Raw genomic sequence first — 23,111 nt, 5'->3', positions numbered from 1 at the left:
ATGGAATGTTGTCAACGACAATCAAAATGAGCAGTTTAAAACGGATTAATCTTCCAGCATAATCAGCCTCAGATACAATTCGTGATTTTTTGCGCTTAAAATACATAATAATAACAAGCTGATCGCAACCTATCATTCAAGATTAGAAAGATCGGAGAAAAAGAATTATTTCCAGCGGCCCTGTATTCGAGAAGTATAGTATGTATTGAGTTTTATAAACTAACTTCCATTCAGACGACTTGACTGGCAGTGCGTTGAGCAAAGTTTTTCTAGCGCAAACTAAAATTGAATCAAAACCAAAATCAGTTTCTCACTACATATAATTAAATAGATGTGTTAAAAAGACATTTTATAGTCATATTATTTAGTTTTCCGCAGAAGTTGAAATCTAATAAGTTTGCTCAGAGCAAAAAGAAAGATGCTTATTGCTAACTTGCAATGGGTATTTCTGTTGTTACTGCAGAAAAAATGTTTCACAGCTCTCCGGGAAGAGTACATGTTGATTGTGCTCAGAGCCTGATCATGGCCTCTTAGAGTTCTCAAGCACTTAAGACTTTGGTGCCCGATATATAGAAAATAATAATAATAGAAAAGTAACTAATGTTCTGTGTTATCTGAAATTAAATAATTTTTAGTATTCAATACTGATTGAAGGTCAAATTATGATTGATTTACATGGCATTTTTTCAAAATAGTTCTTATGCTTAGGCACACTAGTAGAGCTTTAAGATGATACTTGAGAAAGAAAAACAAGCAAAATTTTTCATTTATTTCAACCGGGACAATGTTGAGGTCCGAACTAATCTGACCAATCATTTCATGAAACACTGATGCACTATTGAAATCTCGGCTATGAAAATTTCTGTGGTGCCCAAAGCACGTGATTATTTTGCTTAATGATTAATTCAGCCCTGGCTACAACATCCGTGCATTATTATACGCATAGAAATTCTTCAGTATAATAAATAGAGTTAGTCTTGCGTTCCAAAATTATACTTTCGGTGAAATCCAATATTAACAATATATATTAAAGGTACAGTGAAATGCTATTCAAACGTGTAACGACTGACGATTTTTAACAGTATTGAAGTTACGACGAGATTATTTTTAAACGTTAAATGACTGCTGCGTTTAACAGTATTGAAGTTAGGATGAAATGTCATTTGAACGTTAAACGATTGACGCTTTTTAGCAGTATTCAAGTTATCGTGAAATGCCATTTAAATGTTTGACGACTGACGCTTTTTAACAGTATTGAAGTTACGTTGAAATGCTGTTTAAACTTTTAGAGACTAATGCTTTGTCTGGAACGATGAACTGGTAAATTAACTATTTTAACAGAATCACTGACAACTGACAGTGGTTCTCCACAATCGAAAGTCGTCTCATCCCCTTCTAAACGCCTGTCCTCTCTAAAATATATTATTCTTATAGTCAGACGTTTTTAGACTCCCGACATATGCACCAACTTGTTTGCCATTTTTCTCCCTCTCCTCCAATTGAATGAAATTCAGCCGATTGTTTGTACGGAATTTTGGTTTCCGAGAATACGGTCTCATTAAAACCCAGGTAAACAATTTTTTCAGACAACTAGATAAGTGTATTTTTCGTTGAAATTCAAGTATTAGTCGTCAAGGAATTGCAACAAATCTAAGACTCTGTACAGTAATAATCACCGTGGGGAAGAAAGTTATATGAAGCTAATTAAAGTAAAAATAAATGACGTATTCTAGCGAGCTTCTTTTGAAACGAACTCGGTTAGAATTCATTACTTGGATGATGGTGAACACGACAGAGCTCACTGTCAATCAACACTACGCAGATATGGAATGTACTGGCAGAACACGAAGTTTATGGCCTGTTAAATAAGTCTAGAAGAGGGTGGTCCCAGGTTACCGGCTCCGGAGGCCACAAAATTATTTTTGCATTGTTCGCGGGCCACAATAATGCCAAGAATATAGGTAAACAGTGCAATACAAATCAAACATTTTATTGTGCAAACACATTGATCACTATTTGGCATTCATCAAGCTAAAACATGTAAAAACTTACTAAAACCTGCAAAGGCCTTCTTCTGCTTTCTTTTCAAACTCATGTTAACGAAATAACTTGTAAATACCATTAGATTCATTGATTACCGAATGTAAGCTAACAGGAGGTTAATTACCTAATTTTCTGACATCAAGGAAGCCTTTTTTCCAATACTGTTCAGGGTGGTTGCAAAAAACACCCGGCATGAATTATATTGTTTGGCCATAACAATAATATTTAGTTATTAGGCATAGCCAACCTAGGCTAATAAAATCCGCAATCGATTTTTAGTTTTCTATAATGCCAAAATTGTTAGCATATATATATTCCTGACCGAAAAAATAAAAAAAAATTTAGACTGCCAAGCACATCATTAACTTCGCTAGTTGTCTCTGCCGATAATAACACTAATCAATTCAGCGACATTAGTGATGTAACGATATGTCCATAGATTTTTCTGGTTATTTTTATATGAAAACAACACCAAATTCAATTCTTTGACTAATTTCCGAATGCGACGCGGGCCACAGATCATGAGGCCGAGGGCCACATTTGGACCACGGGCCTGGGTTTGGACCACCCTGGTCTAGAGCAACGAAGATAAAACTAAAATGTCAGATACCGTATTCCGCCTCCATATAGTGGGCTTATTTGTCGTGAAATAAAGATTTGAATCCGCGGGATTTGACCTATTGTAAACAAGGCATCCAGTATAATTTTTTCAGAGAGCGGACAGATACCAGTAAGCCAACGCTTGGACCGGTTACCGCGGCTTATTCGTATAAATGTTGGCATTGGACGTTTGTATCAAGACAATGAGGCCAAGTTGGAGTTGGGGAAGAAGCTCGCGCAACGCTCTGGGCGAGCAGATGCCATACAATTGCGAAACTGCCCGTGGAGTTGGTTAGCAACCCCTTTGAAACCTACCGGATTGAATGAATCGCAGGCGTACTGTAGTGTGCAAAAGCAAGCCAGGCAACACATTGAAGAAGCAAGCATCAAAGTAGCTTTTTGCAGGAGGTGAACTGCCAAAACCGTCAAGAATCCCGTCTTCAGTATTTATAAGTACTTACTCTTTTATATTGCTTTTACGAGACGAATAAACATACATACATACACGGCAGCATACCGGTACGCATAAGGTACCTTACCTTGCGCCTGACACAATATATCGGAAAATAATCTTTCCCATTATTGCGATCTTACTACAAGGTTGGTCTCTCAAACTGCATAGCTATAAATCAAAACACTTTTCAATATTCGCAAAAATTGTTGCTGGAACAAATATGAAAAGCTGAAAAAACCGACACCAAAAATAGGATAATCACAAAAGTGCCAATGCACTCCACTCACTTCCTCGAGTGGATTAAGGAAAAATCTGTTACTCAACAATACAGAATGGGCATACATCAACGGCTAATGATTTTTCACATTCAATTCAATGAGCAGCGTTGGAAAACAATGGGAGATAACCAATTTCAACCATGATGTTTTTCAGAGGCGTGGGCCTTAAGCATAGCACCCCAATGGTCGCACCAAAAAAGTTTAAGTAGTTTTTAAGCAATTTCCAAAATTAAACAGTGTAATAGTAACAGTTAGTTTGGGTGCCTGAAATTAGATAACTATCGCCAGTGCCTTAAACTAGTAGAGTTGGTTAGTCGAAAGACATCAATGCACACATCACTGATTTATTGGCCAAACTTTTACCAAATTGTTCATATTGATTAGTATTCATAAAAGCTTGTAGCGTGTATGAAAATCAAATTCCTGTCCTAAACTATTGTTGAAGTTTTGTGACGTTGTATGTTTTGTTGGTGATACCCATGGACATATCACTTGAACCACCCAAGCATAGATGACAGTTCAATTCATAGAACAATTACCTGATTGCGGTAAAATAACCATAAAAGGGAGAAAATAAATCAAATCTGAAAAAAAAACTAATTTTTTGGCCAGATGTCAAACATCCACAGTGGCCAATGATAGATAGAAATTGCAAACAAAGAAAAAAATTAAAATCAAAATTAAACCCGAAAAAAACAAAATGATAGAATATTAAGAACACAAAGTGCATTCAGAAATTTGGCATATTTTGAAAGAATTCTTGTTCAACGATGTAAGCTACGTTTAGCTTGTCTTAACAGAGCATCAAAATCATCGAGTTCTTCTTCCTTCGGTTCTGGTTCCTGCATTTTACTATCTGTAATTATATATAAATAAATAAAGGGTTAATTCAAACTATTACAGGGGTTAATTAACCAAATTTGACAAAGTATAAATCTGGAAAATCAGACAAATTAGAGTCACTATTTCTCATCATGCATTGGTGGCTCAAAAATTAACACAACACAAATAAAAAGTCAAATAAACTACCTAAATCTTCATAAGCAGTTTTGCAGAACTGTCTTCGTCCACCGAAGCACAATGTGTAACGAGGTTCATTGGGTCCCAATCCATTGTTTCCTTCCTCTATAGCTCGACATGCATCATTCTTGTGTTGAAATGTCACAAATCCATAACTGTCACTAGAAATGGAGAAACAGAAATGTTGATTCTTCAGAGAGAAATAGCTATTTTCCTATCAGTATGATACGGTCATAGAAGTAAGTTATACATAAGCACACGTATCTATAGATATATTCTATGTGCTTACCTATCTTCACGGAAATAAAGTCCTACTGTATCAATATTGCCGAAACGTATAAATAATCGTCGCAATTGCTGCTTTGTCATTTTTTTGTCAATACCACCAACATACACAACACGACGTTCTTCCATTGCACGTTGTTGCTAAAAACATCAAAAACTGATATTAGTTGTTATAACACGGCTTTGACGACGTGGCGCATCGTGTTAAGCATTAGGAATACGCTCGCCATCGCATCCTGTGTGAAATCCTGCGGGGATAATTATGAGCGAGAAGAGTGCTAGACCCCTCGTCATCGCCATCAAGTCTATGCATCTGGAACAAATAACTTGCTAACTAATCCCATACTCCCCAGACATGAACTGACCGGACGAGAGCCCGTGTTTCGCAATATGAATAAACCGTCTTATCGGATTCCCTTTCCCCTAGTATGAATATGTGAACACACATTTACAATTGCTAAATGATATTTTTATATTTCAAACGATCATAACATGATTCAAATTTTAATCTATAACGGTGACATTCTCTCTTGCGGAGTATTGTCCTTAGCAGTGGGTTGTAGAATAAGAAGTTGGTGTCATATTTTAAAACTTCCCCAAGCCAGGATTCGGGATTTCAGACATTCACTAGTTATAGTAGTAGTCAAAATTTCAGACAGAAACTCAAAAAGCGTAAAATTGACTATGTACGTAAGTATTTTGGATTGCAGCAATTTCAATCGAAGATAGCTTGAATACTACACTAAGTTTTTGTTATCAGAATGGTTTTCTCGAGAATTTGAAACTGAAGTTATTCTAAAATGGCTTCGAGTTCGTAGTCAAAAGTCCGGCTCCACAACCCTGTTTCTTAAACTGGCAATAAAATCTTCCTATCTTTCTGTTACTACATTCAGAGCCAGATACACAAACTTATCAACAAAAATCAAAAATACTAAATCTTCAGCATCGACATTTGAGTGAAACAAAAACGAGAATATTGGTCAGAGGCCGAAGACTTATCGATCGAAAGGGGATTCCCCAAAACGACGCTCTTACCTCATAGTGACACCATGTGTCCCATCACTAGTTAATTAATAACTCGCTAATTATACGACATATTTCGCCCAAAATCAATAGGCTTCTGGTCCGAGATAAGATGAATCCACACGCAAAATCTGGAGCAGATTCAATCTCACTTTCGTGAGATATCGCGTGCATCTAACAGACAAACAGACATACAGACAAATACCTATCAACATACTTACCAATTAAATCGATAAGTAACAAAGTAATGGAGTTAGTAATCACAACCTTAAAACTGTTAAACTTACCTTCTTTTCTTTAGCTTCCTGGTAAAGTCTTCTTTCTTTCCAAGCTTCCCTTTCTCTTCTCCTGAAAAAGAATATATATAGGAACCTGATTAGCAAGGATAAAGATGAAAATCCTAATCTAATCCTAAATTTTATTTATAACATATCGAAGGGGTATTAGGACTCGCGTTTGATTTTCCTATATTTCAAATGTGGAAGCATTAAAAGTATGTTTTCAACACAACCGTTGATTCACTTACCGACGGTAATCATCTGAATCTTCATCTGAGGAATCGTAACTTTTTCTTCTTTTTTCTCTTGATCTTTCTCTTCTATTCCGTCTCGCCTCCCTTGACCTTCTTTCGTTATCCCATGTTCCACGATATTCTTTTTCACTGAATAAGAAAATTGTTGTCAACCAGGCATTGAATGCAAAGAGATATGCTTTTATAAAGGATTTCACAATCACACATATGTATAAGATGCTATGTTTTTAGATAGACTAGAAATCTTCCAGTTTATCATTCAACTTACCCAATTTCCTATGCTTATGTGGAGGGCATGTGATTTGAATTCACATGCTAAAAGTACATATTCAATCACTAACCTACAACTTGATGAATAAGAAGGTGAACGTGAACTTCTAGAATAACTTCTTTCTCTTGGTGTGAATGATCGTTTTGATCTTCCTCTGGAATATGATCTGTACAAATACATTCAATGTGTTTAGTTAAACAGTATATGCAAGGTATTGCACTTTTGATAGACACTGTTGGGTCTCGCTTAGCTATTCAGACAAGCTTATTACTACACTGGGGTGAAATACATTACCTAGAACAAGATGTGGGAGGAGTTCAAATTTTTTGGGTACCACCAATTATATAAAATTGTTACTGTGGTAAATATTAAGGTGTTCTACTTGGAAAAAAAATCTCAGTCTTCAGAAAAAATATTCGAAATGTTCGATGTTCACAATATAAATTTCCACAAAGTGTTAAAAATTATCTTTCAAAACAAAACTCCAGATAAGCAAACACTTGAATTTTTAGGATTCAACATGGCTATCCCAACACATAGCTTGTATAACTCCGGGTTGAAGTGAGGCTCTGACCCAAGTTCTCTAACATGTGATTGGAAATTTTTTCCAAAGTATAAAATTTTAAAGTCTTGAAAACAAAATTTTTTACCTTCTTCGTGACCTAGATCTCGACCTTGACCTGGATCGACTACTCCTTGACGAATAATATAGAGAGTCTGGTGAGGAAGAATAACGAACAGATGGAGATCGATGAGGTGGTGACATGCGGCGAGAATCATCATTACCTTGACTTGCTACTACTCGACCAGATAAATAGTAACTTGGAATTTTAGAGTATAAAACTTTTTGTGATGTTTCTTCATCCTGTTTGCTACTTTTATGTTTTTTGTGTTTCTTTCTCTTTTTTGTTTTTCTCTTTTTTCTTGAATGTCTGTGCTTTTCGCGTTCTTGCTTATCACTAAAAACAAGCATATGGGATTCTAATTTTCAAAAAATCTGAGCCAAGGTAATTCAAAAAATAAAATTTACAATAGATTTTTCTCTACATTTTAAAAATAGCTCATATAAACTTACATTTTCTTGAATCAGGTATGCCCAAACGCTATTTTTATTTACTAATTTGAGCCTATATTAAACACGGAGGGCAAATGAATTTAAAAGTGAATAAAATGATCAATTCAAAAACGTACTGTGTTAGAATTTCAGAAGTAACAGTGTCATCTTTTGCATCCGCAACATCATCATTGAAAGTTTTGACTGCAGGGTGAGGACGTCCATAACTGAATGAAATAACATTTCCTAGTTATCTTTGAACATGTAGGTCATTCAATACCATAAAGCACATGATTTATTGATTAGGAAACTGATTAGGAGAAAAGCCATACGAATATTTCCAAATTATTCTGGCCTGATGTTGTAAACTATTTTTTGACCATTCATCTTTCTATGCATGGAGAAATATAGTAATGGGTCAAGTCTTGACAGTAAGATTGACCAGTATGGATATCAATACAAAATCCATCTTCAGGGAACAGTCCAAGGCTGCATGATAAAACTCATAACCGCTAATATCTACAAATTCCAACCAAATGAAAAAAGAATTGGGTACTCCTGTAGTATCTGAACCAAGATGGCGGACACCGGGACATAGTATGTGTACCAGGTTAGAGTTAGGCCATAATTTCAGGTACAAATACTACGAGACTCGTAATAGAACTGAAATAAAGAGAATTGGAATTGGAATAAAATTATGGCCTAACCCTAACCTGGCACACATACTACGTTCCGTTGTCTGCCATCTTGGTGCACATACTTCTGGAGCACCAAGAATTGTACTAGATGACATACAACATGCTTTCCACAAATATAAAAACAGCAAAATTTGTTGAAATACTAGGACTCGTGGAATGCAATAGCCTTCTAGACATTTCTTCCATCTCAAAATATTGAAAATTTATATTCGATTGGTGCATTAGTTGCAAAGGAAAGTGTTTTTTTCACCAATTTGGCAAAACAATTCATAGGTCCTCTTTGCGTTCAATAATATGAATTCAAAAGCATTGTTTAATACATACGAGTAATAGGTAGGAAGCCTTGAATAATATGTTTCTGTTTCATTGACTGGAGTTCCCTGTGGAGTTAAATGTTGACTCTCTCCGACTGCTGTTAATTTCACAGCAAAATTATTGCTACTTCTTGATTTTTTCAGGTTCTGGGTTCTTCCACTGTTTCGTGTTACACTGTTTGGCCTGTTAGAAAATAATTAAATGAAGATATGACAAAAATTTATCTTCATTTGACTTGTAGTGACTTGACTTCATTTGAAGTGAGTATGTAGACCCTCAAATTTCGTTAGGTTTTCTCTCATAATACATTGATCTTTGTGGCTTTGCTCTAAGGAATGCTATATTCTATCAGAGAGGTGTAAGATTATTTCCAGGTATTGTTGGAATTAAATAGAGTAAAATTCTGATTTCACAACAATAGTGGTTAATGTTAGACGTAAATACGATGGCATCGTAGGGTAAAATCTTGCATAGGGTAGGCAATGCCGAATCAGGGAAATTAAGGGTCTTCTAAACTCTAGTAGATTCTTACGTAGCAGTGGCTGCACATGAAGAGTTCTCAGAGTTATTAATAAATCATAAAAAATAAAATACATAAAAGAACAAAAAATTACATTTTGATGAATAAACCCTTCAATCAGTGAAATCTAGATGTTAATATTTTACATACAGTAATACAATTCTGTATATATTTTGATTTAGACAAAAGCCATTTGAATATTAGGTAAGACAGCTACACCATTAATATATTCTTATTATTAAGCGCATATTGCAAGTCTATGTCTTCACATACCTTGTTTTACCGGAACTGAAATAATGAGGTAATTTGTTAAATTCAAGTTCAATGTCATTTCCAGTGTTATCTGTTGTGTTAATCAGTGGATCACACATGACATTCCTCAATCCTCGTTTCTTTGACCCATCCGCACCATCCTCTTGTCTTTCTGAAAAATGTAAAATTTTGGGACAACATTACACAAAAGTATTTTAAAAAAAAATCTCCTTTAGATTTAATTTCTAAAGACATGTTTTTTATATTGAATCGTGAAAACTTCACTTATACGATATCTATACATTAAAAGACTAATGTTTATATTTTTATTTGATAACACCAAATCACAAAATAAGGAAGCAAATTACGATAGGATTTTATATTCATTCAATAGAAGAAAAGTTGCCAATTGAGGTATCACTTTTGCAAGACCAAAATTTCTGAAAAAATGAATTGTAATATTGTAGTTCAAATAAGGCACATTAAGCTGAATCATAAATCAAAAACCCTCAACTAATGCATGATATTGAAAGTAGAGTAAGAATTCAAAACACAAATATGGTAACCCAGCGCGAGAGATAGAAAAGCACTTGGCCGAAATGATATGTTATGATAAATTATAAAATTGGAAACTGACTGTACTGATTCCCAAGGATGCAGATAAATATTAACTTAACACAGAGTTTATTAGCTCCTTACTTTAACACAGACAAAACATAAGTGACCAGTGAACAGTACAAGACTAAATAGGTGCAGTAATTATAGGTGTAGACAAAGCAATCATTGATGTAAACAAACTGATCTGAAGTAATTGACACAATATTACTACACTGACTGTATGTTTTATTAATATCCAAATTAAATCAGATAAACTAATCTTGCCAATTGCCATGCAGCATTATTTCTAAACAATTTCACCTCTTTTGAGTTGATAAGACCACATATTTGCTAGACGCCATCTGCTTCGTGAATCACTACCTTCACTGGATCTCATTCCATTATCTGAACATATACAATACTCATAATGCTTCCATTTTCTAGTACTGGTTAGGACCAACCTTAAAACAATAACCTGAACACTTTTTCATTTACATCACATTTTCACATAATCATCACATCATAATCACATAATCACATTTTTCCTGTACTTTAGTACCTACACAAGAGAACATCTCTCATAAAGCATGTTGCTTTGACAGTGTGTCTTCTGAAGGGCAGCAGTCCGACTAGTTCATCTACAAACAGGCTAATTATCTTCCTCAGCTCAAATACATGGCAAATATATACAAATACACATATCAAACTAATAGAAAATATACACTAAACTACTCCTGTGCATGATCAACACATTGTGCATTATACATGCATCATGTAAAAAGGGGATGAAAACTAACTATCATGAGTACTACAGACTACCGCTTTGACGTTGACGTTGATGATACAACTATGTTGACAATGGCATGGTATGTTTTAATCCTCAAGTCCAGTCTCCACATCCATACAAATAGTCTCTGTACAATTGGTTTCGTTTAAGAACAGAATTGAGTATGATCAAAGAACTGAATTACTGATAGAAAAGATAGACCTTAGATACAATTTTTTGCAATCAGAGGTGAAAAATGCTAAGAAAAAAGCATGACTATCCTAGAATTTCCAACGAAAAAAGATCTCCAGGATTCAACTAAAAAGCGTACTGATAGATAGAAGTGTCAAACGCAATCTTATTAAGACAGCGGCCAGCAATACAGATAATTAAATTCAACTGGGCCAGGAAAACAGTCAGGTTGAGGGGGGATTCCACATCAAATGAAAGTATACCTGTGAAATATACAGAAATACATAACTACTAACCTTCTGAAACGAGCTTTCCAGTCAAAAAATATGATGGAAGTTTGCAGAATAACTTATCAGCAGTGGATAGATTAGTTGCGGCTGTGAAATAAGAAAGATGTAAATGAAAAACACACATTGGATAATAAAAAAAATTCTCCTATTATTTTACATATAAACACGAACCGTTATCTTCACACTATTGCACGATCATATAAATTTAAGCAGTAAGTGATGGCTGAAGCAAAACTGAATTTAGTGTTATAATCAAAGTTTCCAAACAAGGTTAAAAAAGTAATGTACATTTGAAAAAATTCATTTTTCAGAACAAACCTGTTTCATCTGGTCCACCTAATAACTGATCTTCTTCTAAACTTGCCATTGCATCTTCTAACGTTATAACAGCTGGATCAGGATCATCGATTAGAGGAGTCGACTCCATTGCATTATTATTATTATCAACTTCCGGGCTTGTGTTTTCCGTTGTTTTGTTGTAGAGCAAAATCTATAAATAAGGGATAAAATAAAACGAACTCTCCAATACAGAAATATCATAGATTCCATTGAATTATTGGAAGAATGCATAATTTTCCCATTTAGTATGCTTGAAAGCAGTAGAATATCAAAGAACAGAGTTCTTCAGTCTTTCATCTTCTGATTCAATAATACCGTTTCAGGAAATGGGTTGTAGCATAGATTGCACATAATACAGATTTATGGTACAGATTCCAGACGATGTACATGTATGATATTAATACTATCTTGACTGATTATTAATAACCAAAATTACAAGAAATGCCATTCACAGTTTTGCATAAACTTTAGTTCTATATAAACTGACCTAATAATGCATTTCTATACGTTTTCAATAATGAAGAGCTGTTTAGCAAGTTCTAATTATATATCAACTGAAATATCTTAACAAGTTCGTCTATATCTCATATACTGTCAAATTTTGACTGACACTCTGTTATGTTATGTCATTATAAAGACAATCAGTTGATATTGATTAGCTATTCATGCCAGTCCGCGGCCTATAAACAATGTTTCAGCAAGAACTGTAAAAATTGTTTACACCTAAGTGGAAAATGCACTAGGTCAGGGCTACTCAACTATATTTATCGAAGGTCCGCAAACAAAACTTCAAAATTATTTGGGTCCGGTCTTTCCAGGTATGATATTTCGGCATCCTTAAACGAGTATGATTAGTAGCAAATTAAATTTGTTTATTATGGTGTTATAGTTCTTTTCGTATATATTCAAAACTATGAAAGTCATTTTATAATAGGAAATTCAAAAAGTGGGGCTAATGATCCAAAATAAATAATTAGGTGCGGTCCAAATCTAATACACGAAAGGTCCGGATTCGGACCGCGGTCCACCAGTTGAGTAGCCCTGCACTAGGTCATTCTTAAGATAAACAGCTATGTCAAAAAAATACAGTAGGAATTTTGAAATAGAAAATTAAGTTTAAGTTACCGTATATTTAAGTTTCATCACAAAAAAAAACAGTTAAAACGTCAATCTCACCTCTTGAGTTCCATCGTCGATAACATCAGAAGCTAACATTTCAGCAGCCGCCATACTCCGAGTCATTGAAAATTTTGCTTTACTTTTTGACTGGTTAGCACACAGCACCGTATCTGTATTTGTGATGCTCTCAGAAGGTTGTGAGGGGACAGTGACAGATGATATTGGTAGCACTTCATCAATAACTTCCATTTCCTCTCCAGGGTGTAAAATAGGAACTGGCGTGCTGGCGAATTCTGTGCTTGATTTATTAGGGTTCCCAGCAACGGAGGTATTTATATTAGAATCAATAGGAAGGGCAGAATCAGGTGCAATGTCTGGTTCGAAAGGTACATATTCCTGAGGACAGTCTTTAACAACATTACAATTCAGCTCAATTTGGTCAGATGGGATATTTCCAGAGTCCTTAGTCCTGTGGTTTGATTTAAGAAGTACAGTTGAGGCATCAGAATCGCTTGGTTGTAACATAGATGAAGAAACTACTGTCTGATTGGATAAAATCAAATTAGGAATAGTGCTTGTAATTGGAACATTTGAAATGGATTGTGTTTCGCTTGAAATAGTCATACTGGTTGTACTAGATACACAGGGTGACGAGTTTGTAATAATTGCATTTGAATCAGATTGCAATGACTGTGCAGATGATGTCTGCAATTTGTGTGAGGTGACAGGTAGTAAAACATTATTTGGAAAATCTTTAACCGATGTACTGATATCTGAAGCTTCTGTTGAAGATGCCCCGTGTATCATTTCCGAATTCAAATTTTTGTTATTATGTTCATTTCTGGTAACCATTTTAGATGATGCAGAAAATGATGGTTGATCAATAATTGTCTGAACTACTGGTTTTAATTTTGTACTCATAATTGGTTCAACATTCTGAATAAGTTTAGAAGTCTTCGCAATGGATGAAACAGTCTTGCTTGACTGATTTTTATCATTCACTGCAACGTTCCTTTGCTTTTCATGTAGTTCAGCCTCTTTCTTTTTATTAAAGTTTTGTTTGATTTCATGAATCAACGTCAATGGTGAAGGAAAAGAAGATTTTTCTGAACTAGATTGTCGACAGTTTGCTGTTTCGCTATGCGAACTTCCCGCTTTCACAACAGGAACTTGATCATTTCCTGGCTGCTTAAGAGATCCTATCACAGATAATAGTTTTTTCAACGCGTCTGCTTGTTGTTCTTTATTATCAGCAATATCTTGCGGAGAAGTACTTTCATCTTTTTTCTTAATTTGCTGCTTTGCCATAAGAGTCAAAATGTCTTTCAATTGTCCAGTCACACCGCTAAGAATTAACGACTTTGTTTCGACACCATGTTTATTAGACGTAACAAGTTTAAAAGTCGGTGAAGCTGGTTGTTTTGTACCGACAAATTCGGTTTGTTTTTGTTGCATGGACCTATTTGTCATCATAGCTGGAATTTTTAAATCTTTGACAGGGGTGACAGGATTTCGTTTATCACGTGGATCAGTCGGAACCGATGAAGCATTTGAACAGCTGGGTAATTTCATTGGTGATGATACCGGTATGGTTTTAACGACGGATGAAGGTTGAATAGGAATAACATCACTATTAACATTTGATACCGATTTCAAATCCTTATTTCTGCTCACAAGTTTGCATACGACTGGAACCGGCGCTGGTTTTGATGAAGAAGTTGCAGTTGTTGGAACTTGTATCATTAACATCTGTCCTGAACTGCCAACAACTGGCGATGATTTGACATTGATAGTGTTATTACTATTAATACTAGTCTGCAAAATCCGTAAATTATTTCCGATTTTAAGAAGTTGTGCTTTCGTAGTTGGTTTGATAAATCCAGAGTTATTGCGCACTTTATCGGTTTTTTGTTCTCTCTGAACGACTGTGCATTGTGGTTTTGTCGACACGGAATTCTTCATACGTGAAGCATTCACAGTGGATGGATCACTGGATAAGAAAGCATCGGTGCCTGTTACTATACTCGATACATTATCGCTCAAAGTATCAGATATGGATGACGGCGTATTTAAAGTGTTCTTTAGCACCGAAATGTATTCGTCAAATTCAAGTAAACCACACTGGTTCTTGATGACAGTTTTACGTAAAGGTTCAGGTAAGGGAACTGGAACATTTTCATGCACAACTTTCTGTGAGCGATGTTGTACTCTATTTTCCGCGGATGATGTCAAAATCATTTTTGGTTGTGGAGTCGAAGATGCAGGGATCGAAACAACCATAAAATTGTTTGGCGTTCGAGCTGCACCCCTTAAAACTTTTGGTGAGCATGTTGGGCTGTTAGGAGCACTTCTTGTTCCCGCTCGAACTTGTTGAAGATAATCTTCCCACTTAAGAACTTTCTGTGATGCTAGTTTTGACTGAGAAGCTGGCGGATTCTCAGGTTGAGTGAAACTTCCTTCAGACTCTTTACTTTCTGATCCGCCAATCGTTCCAGAATCTAGAAAATATATAATAAATAGTAGAAATTAGACACCCATATTATAAAATTGAGATAAGATATTAGTTTGATGGGAGAATCGTGCAGATGTGTTTAAAAATTCAAAAAGATGTGTGAAAAAAAGAGTTTGTGTGAGGAAAACACTAAAGTATGTAATACATGAAATAATTCATCTGGCACAAATGGCCATAAACAGTGATATCCTAAAAACAATGACTACAACCAAGTCGAACATGAAACTAAGGAAAAAAGACTTTCAACAGCTATGGTCGCATAAATAGTTACGAAAACAATGAGTGATTGATTTCCAATTGGTCTGCTGATTTAAAACAATTTGCCATACCAATGTAAAGAGATACACCAATCAACTATGAAACACACTCACTTGTTGTAATTAAATTGTTAGCTGCATCTTGACCATTACAGTAATCGTGATCCACAGATTTAGATTCTGACTTTCTTTGGCCATTTTCATCATTCATAGCTGCAATTCGAGATCTCTTTACTTTCAGTAAATCAATTTCACTATTCGCTCCTCTCTTGCTGCCTTCGATACGGAAACAAAAAATATTAAAAAAATATATAATATTGAGCAATTTTATGTTCAAATTCCACGCTTTCCACCTTACTGATTGTGTAATAAACTGGGTAGGCTACCCGAAGAGTTTGTTCTTTTTAAAACAGATTATTCTATAGAAAAAATAAAATAAAAAGATTATTGTATTCAACTTACTTTTAATTGACACTGAGGAATCACTTGCAGATGATATTGGCGATGCAATATTGCTGATTAACTGCTGTTTTAAATTCACAGATTCTGGTAATTTTGGTTTTAGTGATCTAAACAAAATATGAAAATTAACATGAATTGAATAATGCCAGGCACCAAATCATACCCGTTTTAGGTATCTCGTTCATTCACACATGATGAAAATGCCTCTAAATGGCTGAGAAAGAGGGTACAAATTACAGCATTTTGAACAGTGGTTTTAAAACGGTGGGGTGCGGCCCACGAGGGGGGTGTAGTCCTGTAAATTTGTTAGATTTAGACCCGAATTATTTTGGATATTTACATTTCAAAACTTTCCCTTTATTTCATTATTCACATTCTATCCACGTATTTTCAACCTGTTTTTTCAAATAAAACATACTTTCGCCTTACTATCTGTTATTTGTAGCTTATTGTTAGCTAGTTATTTTTGAGGTGGAGCGCGAAACTTGACAAAATCTAAAAAGGGTTATTGTTAGCTAGTTATTTTTGAGGTGGAGCGCGAAACTCGACAAAATCTAAAAAGGGGGTGTGGCTTAATAAGTTCGAGAACCCCTGATTTACAACATTGGGAGTTTGAATGATTAAAAACCCAAACTCACATTTCACTACTTTTTGTATTCTGCAATCCACTTGAATTAATGGATTTTGACACAGGATGAAGGATTATCCTGTTATACAAATGTAAATTTTGGTGCTAATAAAAGTTCAAGAGGAATAAATTACTATTTTCAAATTAAAATCTTCAATTGTGTTACAATTTTTTTTATAAAAAATCAATATAAATACGAGTGAGCGCGCTTATAAGTTATATTTGCAAATAAAAAATTTAAAATTAATTTATTATACAATGATTTAGAAATTCAATATTCTTTTTAATATTTTTTACTTTTTTTTTTGCTTTCAACTTACCTAGCTCTCTTTGGCTGTTTTGCAGTCACCTTTTCCGAGGGTGGTGTTCTTTCCCTGCTGTTTGGTGCTGATCCATATTTTCTCATGTATTGCTTAGTGTTCAATAATCTTGTTGTTTGTATAGGTTTTGGTTTTTGAACTACTGGAGGATCAACCACTAATGGAAAAATATGAAAGAAATGTCAAATAAATTCAGATAATCTACTAATTTTCAACTTTCAGAAAATTGAACTTTTTTCATCCTAAAAATTTTAGTAAAATAAGCCAGAGCAGACATTCATGAAAGTCTGAGACTCTTGAGAGTGTGGGAAGTGATAGTCTACCGGTGATTTGCATGTTGGTCCAATAACACTGGAACCGAAGCAGTCAGCTGCTTGTGCTTTGCCTTATTCAGAGTAAAACAATTGGAAAAAATTTATTACCTTAAATCAACTTGCCTCAGTCTAGGTGCAATGGTAACAAAAGTAGACAGACAGTGAAATATTATGGTGCCTAATTGAGATAAAAAAAACTCGAATCATCACATAACTGTTTCAGGTCTATCTATGGTTTTAGCACAAACCATCAACAGAACAGGATTTTCATATTAATTCTGCGGAGAAAAAAGGAAATAGGATGACATAATCATCCTGTTCGTCCAGGTCCAATAGGATATAGATTACAGGTCCATTGTTCCATGACTACTGTGATGAAGGACCAGCCAGTAGCTACAAAACCACAAAATGACAGCGAGGACTTCAGCCATCTTCTTGCAACCAAAATTATCTCTCCCATAATTCCAATCTACGAACCATACAGGGTAGAGGTGTGATGGCAAGTGTGTTCCTGGTGCTGGTGCCTATAACACTCTCATGTAATGCAGAAAATTATTGTGCAAACATAAGCAGGGATAAAACTAACCATTTATCTCATCTTTAGCATCAGTTTCTATTGCCTCCATATGCTTTAATAATTCAGCGAAAGGTTTCTTTTTTCTAGGAATCTTGGGACGAAAGTCATCTTCACGACTTGATGATGAACTTTGCGAAGGACTCGATACCTTGGACTAAGATAAATAAAAATAATGAACATAGATTCTACTGCTGAGTGGTGAGCCTGAAGAACCTACTCAATTATAGAAGAATAGTTGACCATAACACGGTCAGTACATCAGTGTTTATGGGAAAATTTCTTGAATTCAGAAAAAAAGATAAAAACTAAATGGCTGAGTAAATTATAAATTTGCAATACCTGAAATCAACAAAAGTCTCTTTGGTAAATTTCACAACAAAATATAGAATACAGTAATATCTAACCTTGCTGGAAGAGGCATCTGATGAATTCGGTGAATCTATTTCCTTTGGATAATTTTCATTTGAAGGACTCAAAAGTAGTTTCTTGAGCTACAAGAAAAGTAAAAAAAACATTGATTGCTATACCAGGAGTTGAAACATATTTAACTAATAAAAGATGTTCAATAGTAATCGGTTATAGATGCAAATTTGCCCAAAATAGCTGTATAAAATAAATTAATCTTACTTCAAAAAGGCTATTATTTTGAGAAAGAATGGAGCAATGCTCAAATACGGGCACATTGACTAAATGACAATATAATGGCTATTAAAAGAAAATTGTGAGATGACACACGACATAAATTTGACCTCTGACAAACCAATATGAATGACTCTGCTTGAATGTTGTACAAACAAATCATTAAAGCACGTGGCTTTGTGTTGACAGCATACAACCGAAAGACATACAAACCCTTACCATTGATGGCTGACCCAAAAGATTGTTGAAGTCTGATGATGAATTGGGACTTGTATATGTTTTAGTAGGACTTGAGTTAGAGAAAGTGCATGTTGAGTATGGATTGTCTAATGATGAAGAAAGACAAGCAAAATCTGACATGTGATCAGATTCAAAATTGTCAAGAGATTGTTGTAACGCTTCTAATAATCCAGCTTCATTTTCTTCAGCTAATTTTTGCTTCTGTAATGCAAAAACAATATTGTTTCGATATATATACGATATATCTCCATAACATTCTCCATTCTGTTGACACAAAACAAAAAAATCTCAAATAACTTGGTTGAAACATATTTTAACTTGGATTCAAAAAATTTGAAAACAAATTACTGGATGATATATATTTAGAAATAGCCAGTTGCGACTTTTATAATATGGACTTTGGGTAAACTTTAATTCAGTCTAATTAGAAATTTGAACTATGCTAATAAGAACAAATACCCAATTACAATTTTAACAAGCAATCAGATAAAATGCAAAGTTATTTTGAAGGTTAATTGAAAATAAGATCAAATTTAACAATCAACTTAAATGAAAACATTCATTAAAAATGATCAGAATATGATATTTCCCACCAAAAACATTTACAAAGATATTGTGAAAAGTTTAAATGATAAACAGATTAAAAAAAGTAAAAAATGTAACACCAACACACGATTTCGTGACACAGAAAAAACAGCTTGCACTCAGGGATATTGTGAACGGTTGTTTACTTGTAAAATATAAATTATATTAGAACGAGATGTACTTTTTGATCAAAGGAGAAACTAATAACCTACTAATAGTTATGCTTATTAATTAACATATGGCATTAAAATTATTGCTGTATGTTGTGGAATACTTAGCTCATATTGATGCATAACATTAATTTTGAGACCAATTTTCAGGCCCAAAATTTTCATTTTCGTATTTACAAGTGATAGCAATACAATCAAATTGGAAACAAAACAATCCACGAAAATGACTTCATTTAAGAATTTTTTCGAGCGTGAGAAATTTTATGGACCACTACTCCCATTTTTAGGTCAATTGAAAAATAAGATAACAAACAATTCATAGGGCTTTGAATATAAAAATAGATCAAGTTTAAAACACAAAATCGATTTTCTTTTCAAAATTGTATATGTTTGTCCTTATTGAAATGTTAAAATATAATGGATAAAGACTGAAATGTAACATAAAACATTAGCCATTCATTCCCTGTTTTGACTAAACAACATAGACTAATGAACCAAGCACTAGGTTACCAGCCAGTAAACCAGATTGCCCCCGCTACCTTAGTTACCAATTATGAATGAAAGTGATTCAATAATAGAACAATTGCTTACTTGATACTCGAGATGGGTATCGTAGTGTTCCTGTAAATTTTGTGTTTGTTGATTATACCATTGTACCACACCAGCATATTCATCAGGATCAAAAGCTACTTTATCTGAAGAAAAAAAAATAGGACTTGAAAATGCCTCGAACTATTCAAAATTTGAATTTAAAAATTGGATTATGCTTTATGTTTGGACAAGGAAAATAAAATTATAAAATTGTGATTGCAATGTGATCTATGAATTCAGCAAAAGTAATCAATACAAACTGCAATGATAGAAGCAATGTAAATCTAGTTGGCAAACCACTCGATAACTCTCAAGCATAATACATAATAACAAAAGTTAACTGCAGATGAAATTGATGATTTAAGGATCCCGAAAGTTATACACACAGCATGTGTCACGATTGGTAATAATGTAAAATGAAGTAGTATATCCGTTTATTTTTTCCAGCTGTAAAAAACACCATGACCAACAAAAATGCCATGCCAAGCCAACACCAACAACATTTTGTTGGTTAAAATAAAAACATCAATGCATTACTTTGGTATAGCTTTGGTAGTAAACTGGGGTTTTTGCTTCAAACAAATAATTGCAAGTTTTTATGAGATTTGGAATTTCCTTGAAAACAGTAGTTTAAAATCCATCAATACATTTCTGTTACCAAATAGACTTGCACATACTGCTCCAATATTTTTTTTGGTCAAATTGTAACTTGCAGTACTGCAGTAACAGAAATTTCCAGATATTCCAGTATTAAAGCAAATATGTAATCACATGAAGCTTATTGCTAGTTGGTCTGATGATCCCTAAATGTAGCATTACTGTGTGATCACACCACTAGTTCAAAAAATGTTTTAGAAATGAAACAATCACAATATAAAGAAACATAGCTTATATACCCGGACAGCTTCCTTCTGAAGAATCTCCATTTTCTGCTGCGTTTATTAAAATATCGAGATCGGGAATATCATTGGTTTCCAACATTGCCATACTCATGTTATTGATGCATTATCAATATTTATATCTAATGAGTAAAACTATATGAAAATCCTATCAATAAAGATCTCAAAATAATCCAACATGTACAATTGATACATGCAGCAGACATTCACATTCAGACATTTTTCAAATGACAGAAGTCAAAATTTAAAATACACTCAGGCTTAATAACACTTACTATTTTGTTGAACAATAAACCAATTTTAAATTACTGTGTACTTCTGTACTTGCATAAATACTGAAATAAGTTATGTATTCAGATATGTTTATCAGTTTATCCTTGGAACTTGCTAAAGATTATTAAGCTACATCAGTACATGCTGACATGGGACAAAGCTTTTTAAATTTGGATATCTCACACTACTGCACTAATGAAAATTAAAACATTACTTAAGTTTATTTAACTGTTTAATTTCAAATTATTCAAAGTCTGAAAGTGTAGTCTCAACAGACCGACAGAATTCCTAGTCTGATCCATGCCTTTCAGCCTTTGGCTTACAGACTTACAGCTGTACAATGTTTAGAGATGCTTCTATCTATGTCTGTCTGCAGTCTGTATATGACTATCATCTTTTTCTGTCCTTACACAGTTCAGCAGTTATACAATCTGTAATACTTCTGTACTTGAATACATAGACCAGACTGCCAGAGGACCATGACACAGTAGTGACTGTCAAACTGCCGAATTGTGGAATATGGATAAGATACTGATGCAATGAAGAATTGCAGAACGGTGCAAATTCAGGACAGAAGGCGTGGTATTATAATACACTACGCCCATGAAAAGATAAAGCATAACCTCCTACTGTCCTAACCAGCCTCAAAGCCAAACATAACCGACATTGGACTTCCATAGATAAAGATATGTTGTGACAAAGTCATGCTTTGATGCTACTCGCTAAAATACCCGCTAAGCCAATAAACATTACGAAACAACCAGCCGACGCGTAACCCAGCGTACAACAAATAATGTGCGTCACCGTAACACGTGGTACATATAACAATCGCTGCCTTTGCACAGAACGCGCCAAGCGCCATTGATGGGTAAACCTATATTGTGGCTAGTTATATTTATCGTCGTAGCTATTCACTGTACCTCAGACATTTAATGCATGCTTAGTGTACTACCGGTAATTATATTGTATTTAATAACTGATTTTACATACAAAGCCCAGATATTAACATGACCATACAAAAATGGGTATTGAAATGGGTGGATTAAAACTACGATCAGGCGTGACAGACATTTATTTCATGTTAATCACGCGAGCGTGAACAGGAATGGTGCCATATCTGGACAAAGTAACTGGACTGAGTAATATTCCAGTGTGTGGTCATTCTCATAACATTCAATTTGATCAGCGCGAAAGCAATGGTCAGATTAGAGACTTGTATTCTATTATCAATTTCAAGTGAAGAATAAAATAAATAATATTCGTATAAATTTCAGTGTAAACTGATTGCTATAATTAAACCAAAGAACAATTGAGCAGCTCATAATTCTTAGAATCTTGTTCGATTAAAAACATGAAGTCGTCATTCAAACGACCTTATTTACGCAACTCGTTGATGTCACAAAGAGTGATGATGTCAGAGGTGATATCACATTTCAACGTATGTCGAAACTTGAATGTATACTTTGGCCTTATCAATGTGATTTCGAATATTTCACAATCACGAGAATTATAAATTGAATATCGTTTCGATTTTAAACTATTATCTACGAACAAATGTTAGTCATGTATGTCTGAAAGTAAATTTTTAACCGAATCAAAAAAGAGAAACATATATATATATATATATATCAGGGAAAAATACATTTATATTCCGGTTAAATACCGTGTTTACCCGAAAATAAGACCTAGCCTGAAAATAAGACCTTACTCTGAATTTTAAAAATTGTTTGAACAGACATGGTTACATTTACAAGCGGTGATAAGTAAGATCAAAGCCAAGGCAGAGGATAAAACTCAGAATAAAATTAATTTGGTTTTGAAATCAGTCCTTAATTCCTTCAACAGCTGTCGCTGATGTGAGCTCATGGATATACTGGAAATATAAAACTTCCATATCCGGTGACCCATTATTTTTGCAAAAAAAGAGAAAGGGTGGGAATATAGATTACCAACTTAAGGATATCGCTGCCGAAACGATCGCAGTGACAAAAACAAT

At 34.3% G+C, this 23,111-nt stretch overlaps 1 protein-coding gene across 2 annotated transcripts; it reads right to left on the bottom strand.

Moving 5' to 3' along the window:
- Window positions 1–3,281: 3,281 nt before the first annotated feature.
- LOC120339273 (uncharacterized) lies at window positions 3,282–21,031 on the bottom strand. Of its 2 annotated transcripts, XM_078116007.1 has the most exons (22): window positions 20,840–21,031; window positions 19,944–20,047; window positions 18,577–18,798; window positions 18,123–18,209; window positions 17,728–17,872; window positions 16,828–16,984; window positions 16,518–16,586; window positions 15,880–15,986; window positions 15,532–15,693; window positions 12,706–15,146; window positions 11,509–11,680; window positions 11,197–11,277; window positions 9,367–9,517; window positions 8,583–8,756; window positions 7,698–7,787; window positions 7,157–7,465; window positions 6,577–6,672; window positions 6,230–6,364; window positions 5,991–6,051; window positions 4,685–4,821; window positions 4,405–4,556; window positions 3,282–4,231 (listed from the first exon to the last, which is right to left on the bottom strand). In XM_078116007.1, exons 1-22 carry the CDS (start codon window positions 20,934–20,936, stop codon window positions 4,140–4,142), a joined length of 5,241 nt encoding a protein of 1,746 aa, XP_077972133.1. In that variant the 5' UTR covers window positions 20,937–21,031; the 3' UTR covers window positions 3,282–4,139. The 2 variants fall into 2 exon arrangements, with proteins under 2 accessions (XP_077972133.1, XP_077972134.1); XM_078116008.1 differs by lacking the exon at window positions 16,518–16,586.
- Window positions 21,032–23,111: the final 2,080 nt, after the last annotated feature.

Source organism: Styela clava, chromosome 9 (assembly GCF_964204865.1).
Source record: "Styela clava chromosome 9, kaStyClav1.hap1.2, whole genome shotgun sequence".
Taxonomy (NCBI): domain Eukaryota; kingdom Metazoa; phylum Chordata; class Ascidiacea; order Stolidobranchia; family Styelidae; genus Styela; species Styela clava.
This window is presented reverse-complemented; position numbering and strand designations above follow the sequence as displayed.

Excerpts from the sequence above, each read along its gene's own strand:
- LOC120339273 (XM_078116007.1), bottom strand. The coding sequence starts at position 20,936 with ATGAGTATGGCAATGTTGGAAACCAATGATATTCCCGATCTCGATATT. Across the intron at positions 20,048-20,839 it reads TTCAGAAGGAAGCTGTCCGG|ATAAAGTAGCTTTTGATCCT; the intron begins GTATATAAGCTA and ends TTTTTTCTTCAG. Across the intron at positions 8,757-9,366 it reads TTCAGTTCCGGTAAAACAAG|GCCAAACAGTGTAACACGAA; the intron begins GTATGTGAAGAC and ends ATTTTCTAACAG.